Source organism: Crassostrea angulata, chromosome 8, assembly GCF_025612915.1.
Source record: "Crassostrea angulata isolate pt1a10 chromosome 8, ASM2561291v2, whole genome shotgun sequence".
NCBI classification, from domain to species: Eukaryota; Metazoa; Mollusca; class Bivalvia; order Ostreida; family Ostreidae; genus Magallana; species Magallana angulata.
In genome coordinates, this window is record NC_069118.1 from 8,983,139 (window position 1) to 8,989,408 (window position 6,270).

The 6,270-nt window shown below is 31.9% G+C and overlaps 1 protein-coding gene across 1 annotated transcript; it reads left to right on the forward strand.

Annotated features, from left to right (window-relative positions):
• The first annotated feature begins 3,882 nt into the window (after positions 1–3,882).
• Positions 3,883–5,767, forward strand: LOC128161304 (uncharacterized). The gene has a single exon (XM_052824562.1). The coding sequence runs from the start codon at positions 3,979–3,981 to the stop codon at positions 5,740–5,742; it is 1,764 nt and encodes a 587-aa protein (XP_052680522.1). The 5' UTR covers positions 3,883–3,978; the 3' UTR covers positions 5,743–5,767.
• The last annotated feature ends 503 nt before the right edge of the window (positions 5,768–6,270 follow it).

The following is a 6,270-nucleotide window of genomic DNA, read 5'->3' on the forward strand; positions in this document are numbered from 1 at the left end:
CAAAATAATTTATTAAATGCTTTAATGAAATTGAAAAATGACAATAACAAACTGTCAACCATCTAAAAACTCTATAAAACGAAATATAAATTCAAAGCAGAGCAACACGGACTTCTAAAACGATAGCGGTAGGATCAGGTGTCTAGGATGAAGTAAGCATCCTGTAATAATCGAGGTAAACGTCAACATAATCATAAGCATATGATATGGATAATTGACGTGACTACATTAATGATATAATCTGCTTTTCAATAAATATAATATTTCTTCCATTGAATATAATATTAATCTCAGCATATAATTATATTTATGCATGCAAGATATATTTACATTATAAATGAATGAAGTTGAATTGCCGACAACTATCATTTCATTTCATTTTGATAAAATTTCCTTGTCCTAGATTTCAAACTTACTTCTTTTAGAAAATGTTTCTTTATTAAGAGTGTTGAATATGCTACTTTAAGACAAAAATTTGCAATTTAGCTTAAAGAATGTCATTTTCAACATACATCTACTAATACTAAGATCGTAGAAATTGCTACGATATAGATGTTAAAGTCTCAAGATGCATTCTATTAATTGATATTAAAGTGATATTTATTAATAAATGCAGCTCATCTGAGAAGATTAGGGTTTGATAAAAGAGACCGAGAGATCATTGTTTTCATGCTTGCTACGTCATATTCATGTATTATTTTATTCTATTTAAAAACAAGAATTTTTTTGAAATCGAAACCAGTGCTGAACCGCTTTAATCGTACATACATGTCACTTGTTATATGTTATTTTTTGGTTAAATATCTTGTCCATATAAATAGTACATACGTTATATGATCTATACAAGTTTACACATCCACTTGATACACTGCAAACATATCTTCAAACATTTTTACAAAAGTAGAAATCCCAACCGAAGAAATAAAATGTTGGTGAAAATGTAATAAAACACCCAGGGGCCAAATAAACCAATAAATTAACTGTAAAACATTTTTTAATAAATGCTGTTAGTTGTAGATGTAGACTTTTCGCCAGTAACGAATAGATATATAAGATTTGATATGTAAAAAAGGGATAACCGAGAGTAGGGAAGGGTTATCGAGACAAAAAGTAAATTTAATATAATATCGTAATCATTTACCTATAGATTCCTTAATGTATCTTTTATATCTATTAAGTGTCGCTTAATGACAAAAATTAACATTCTCAAATATGATTCCTTATATAAACTTATAGGAAAGCGAAAACAGTTTTAAATTCTGTATGATATTTTTCATGACGTCATAATAATCGCTTGTCGCTTGGATTATTGTAAACATAAAATCTCGGTAATTTTAACAATTAAAATTCAAGTTTTCCTTTTTCAAATTCCATTATAAGTAAAAAAAAAACCCAGCAATGTTGGAAAGTTCAACGGGATATGAACTTGGTCGGTACGCTAAGGGCCTCTTGAGATTTGATCACGTGACCAAGCAAGTTCATATTTCGAAGAACTTTTCAACTTGCTATTCAATTTTTAAGTAAACTCCGTAGATTAATAGTAGAAAACAAAAGGGATGTCTTACATGAACAAACCAGATATGACAAAGCTCAAAACGTTTGCATTGCCTTTAATAGGTCAACACTATTTGGTTGTTAATATCATTACAATAAGTCCTTAAGAATTGTTTGCCAAAAATACAAAACGTGTTCCACCTGACATGGCTTTATGTAGTGACAGCATGTCTCCAAAACAATGCGGAAAAGGTCTCGTGGTTTTTACCACGTGATTTACAATAGAAGCCGTTGACCAGGATATAATTAAAGCCTTAACGACCTCGTTTATTACAGCTGCATTAGGCACATATGAGGTTGTCTGACGCCATTTCTGTGGTCGCTAAATACCCTATTTAGATTGGATAACGAACACAAAACAAAATAATATCAATGTCAGATATGCATAATATATTATCTTATTTGTCATTACATCAAGTATTTATCTCCATTTATAACTTTAAAATATAAGACTTTATTACGCGTCCAATTGCAAATAGAAAACTTATGTGTGTTTTAGTGTGATTAAAGACAATAGTTTATGTTTATCATTTTTTTAATAGTGGTGCAAGCGGGCGTGAAAATAATGTGATTAATTTTCATCCTGTGCAAATTTATCTTTTAATAAGTTTTTTTTTTTTACAATTTACAATGTGTTTATATTATACAACAGGCTTATTTCAGTTACATGAAAACTAAAGTTCGATTAACATGTAGCTATACAAATTGGGCCTATCCTAAGTATGTTTCATTAAAAAGCTGATGAATGTAATCTGTTTATATGGCTCGACCTGTAGATACTACAAACAAAATGTTTTTGAATCAGTATTTTTTTTTTATTTAGAGCTCACAATAGGGATCAATAGCTTCTTATCTTTGGATGCGTTATGTAGCGTCATGTATCTGGACACCTCAAATGCTGATGAATGAAGTTTCTAAATAAATACTGCTTGTTGCATGTTTTGACTGTTAAAGGTCACCTCTAGATCTTTTAATTAAATAGTTGCTTATTAAAGCCTTTTTTATTATTTTTTAATACTAGCTTCTTCGTGTACTTTTGAAATATTACACGGTTGTGTGTTACATGTAGTTACTTTGATACATGAACTTACATACAGTGTTTATCAAACAGTTGTTTATAATAATAAAAAAGAAAGCGCCCCAGGTGGATTTAAGTTCGTGTATACGTAACTTTTAAGTTTATCAAAATTAAATTTTAAATATGCTAGTAGATAACGCAACTAGAAAACATTTTATATTTAATTACATTCTATGCCTTTGATGATATAATCTGTATGCGTGTAAGAATTTTTTTATGAAGACACTATAAATCAATCATATTTACCATCGACGTGAGAAGATTGCATACATAACACACTTATTATAGAGTAATGATATTCATGACATTTACATGATCATGGAAACCATGGAGGTAAGGTCTTTTAAAAATTCTTCCTTTTAAAGAACCATGCGATGTTGTATAAATATAAGATGTCTAATCTCCTTTAGTAAGAAAAATAACTTGTTGAAAATTTATAAAACATCAATGTTTGACTATATTTAATTCTTCATTGTTTGGTTTGATAAAAAAATCGAGTGTGTGCAAAATTAGCACAAAATATACAGTTACTGTAAAATACCGTTTTCTTTTATGCTTATTACTATAGAAGGAAGGTCAGTCTGTTGTGAAAACGTATTACAAACCTTTAAATGATTCTATTGAGAATAAATATTTCAAAAGAAACACGATTATAGAAATTAAACTGTTTAGTTTTAATTAAACGTCGTCGAATTATGTTAATTCATATACGACCTTGATCACAATGGCATTAAGAAAAGCACGTTATGCTAAAGTCAAAAGTTTGACGTATATAATTGGAAATTATATCGTTTGTTACTGCTTTTATAATTAGCACTTCATCAATGTCTAAATTTATCTTATTGTTTAACATTATTAACTATCCACATGTTTTTTTAACACAAACACTGCTTGGGATGAGCAAAAGTTTCTTTTTTAATAGGGCCTAATAAATATTGTGTAGTTAGGGTAACCCGACCTAACCTACAACAATCCCTTTAATTCTACCATTTTTAGATGTCTGTTTTTATTTGATTGCGATATTCATATAATTTCCTTTAAATAAAACCGTTTTTAAATTTGACACACACATACATTCTATTTGATATTTGTGTTTGTGTCCTCATAAAAAAATATGATTAAAAAATCCCTACCTACCTAACATAATTTTTACATCAGTGTTAATCTTCATCTTCATTTTTTTCTTAGGTCTAGTTATACATATTGATAAAATAATACTTTACTTATAGGTTTTAGGTACCGTCTTGCTAGCTCTTTTATGGTCCTTTCATCCAACAAGTTCTTTCATCTGTGATAAAAATGCCGAAATTTGTGAAACATCGCTAATTGCAGAACACCGCCTGACGATGTTTCACCCGAACGCAAATAAAATTGTGCCATACGGAGGAAAACTATACCCATATAATACTGACCCCAAATCAGCAACAGACCTAGATTCTGTTCCCGAAAACGAGGTCATTATTGCCAATGGAGTCCAGAGACCAGTTGTTGTCTTCAATAATACACTTCCAGGTCCTGATATCATTGTATATGAGGGACAGACTGTGATTATCCATGTAACAAACAAAATGCATTCAGAGGTCCTTGGTGTACATTGGCACGGCCTTTACCAACGCAACACGCCATTCATGGATGGGGTACCATTTATTACACAGTGTCCTATATTACCAGGTCAAATATTTACCTACAAGTTTCAGGCCTACCCAAAAGGAACGTTTTGGTATTACTCAACAACAGGACTTCAGAGAATTGACGGGGCTTCTGGTGCTCTAATTATTCGTCCAAAGGGTGCTGACACGACCACAGAACATGTCTTGCAAGTTCAAGAATGGTACAATAGCATGCACTCCAATGGCGCATCACTTCTTGCAAATTTTGGAGAAGGCACTCAACACGGCAAACATTTAATCTCACCCGATGGTGCTATCTATCATAGTATTTTCACTCCAACAAGCGCTCTCATAAATGGAAAAGGAAAAGTAAATGAATTGCCATTTGACACGTTCAAGGGGAATAGGAATAACTCATTTTTGTTCCGGACAATAGCAACAGGTGCAGTTTTGCCTTTCAAAATTTCTATAGATGGTCATACATTAACGATAATTGAAGCAAACGGGTATAGAGTGAAGGGCATCAACGTAGAGTCGGTTATACTCAACCCCGGGGAAAGAATCGTTTTCAAGACTAACAAATTAGACTCTAGAACTTATAATTTCTGGATACGGGCGACAACGGTTGATGTTACTAACAGTATAGAGGTCAGAGCTATATTACGTTATGATGAAAATGAAGTAGCAGAGCCGAAAACTAGCCCGACAATTTGTTCATCAAAAAAACCATGTAAAGTGTTTAATTGTCCTTTTGGATTATTCCCCGTAAAAGAATACATGGAATGTATAACTGCTGACAAGGTGGATTCTCTTGAACCAACGGAGCTACAAAAAGTTCCCAATAAAAAGCAGTTTAACGAATACTTTCTCAATTTCGAATATCCTGGAACCCCAAAAGCAGCTATTAACGGAAAACAATTTCTACAACCCACGGCTTCAGCTCTTACACAACCCAACAGTATCTCTACGCCATGTAATACCAGCTGTGTTGGTTGTCAGTGCACTAATTCAATTAACCTGAAACACAACGACACGGTTCACTTCGTTCTTACCAATATAGGCACTGGAAAAGGGTGGGGACATCCAGTCCATTTACATGGACATTCATTCGAGCTCCTAAAAATGGGATTTCCAACATATAACAGAATCACTGGCAACATTACCACTGAAAACGAAGAAATCAAATGTATCAAAAGACGCAACGATTACTGTATGACTTTTACATGGAGTGATTCCTCTTGGATGAATGGTAATGCTCTAGGGCTAAACCTTGTCAATCCACCCTTAAAAGACACCGTAGTTATCCCTAGAGGGGGTTATGTTGTCATCAGGATTCGAGCAAATAACCCCGGTCTCTGGTTGCTTCACAGTCTTGTTGATCATCAGACGTTATACGGAATGTCTGTTATGATTAATGAGTCCTCCAACTTTGTTCATCAACCTCCAAGTGATTTTCCCAAATGTGGCAACTTTGACGGCATCCAAACGCCTTTACATTAAGTGATTATAATATATTTTATAAATTCGTAGCAACAGGTGCAAGTGTATATATATATATATATATATATATATATATATATATATATATATATATATATATATATATATATATATATATATATATTGCCAAAGATTCAATAGAGAGTAACATTAGTGAAAATGTGCTCATTTGTGATACAACAGAGCTAGATCTACATTTATTTACAATTTTTTCGGACGACTGTACCTGTGACTGTATTGAGATTTGAATCCACTAGCCGAAGTGATAAAACATACTGCCAGTAATTCAAAAGTCTTTTACATAAAATGATTGTAAAGTTGCATGATTTTTCTATTACCTGTAATAAATAACGAATTGTTATGTTAATTTTAAAACAGATAAAAAGTCATAATAATAATGCTGTAAGTTGTAAAATAAATCTTATATTGATTCGTCTATGCTGTATCTGTTATATACGATCCGATCTCAAATGCAACAAACATATTTCTGTTAAAAAAATAGAGTCAATCGTTTATATCCTTTAAGGA

Excerpts from the sequence above, each read along its gene's own strand:
- LOC128161304 (XM_052824562.1), top strand. The coding sequence starts at position 3,979 with ATGTTTCACCCGAACGCAAATAAAATTGTGCCATACGGAGGAAAACTA.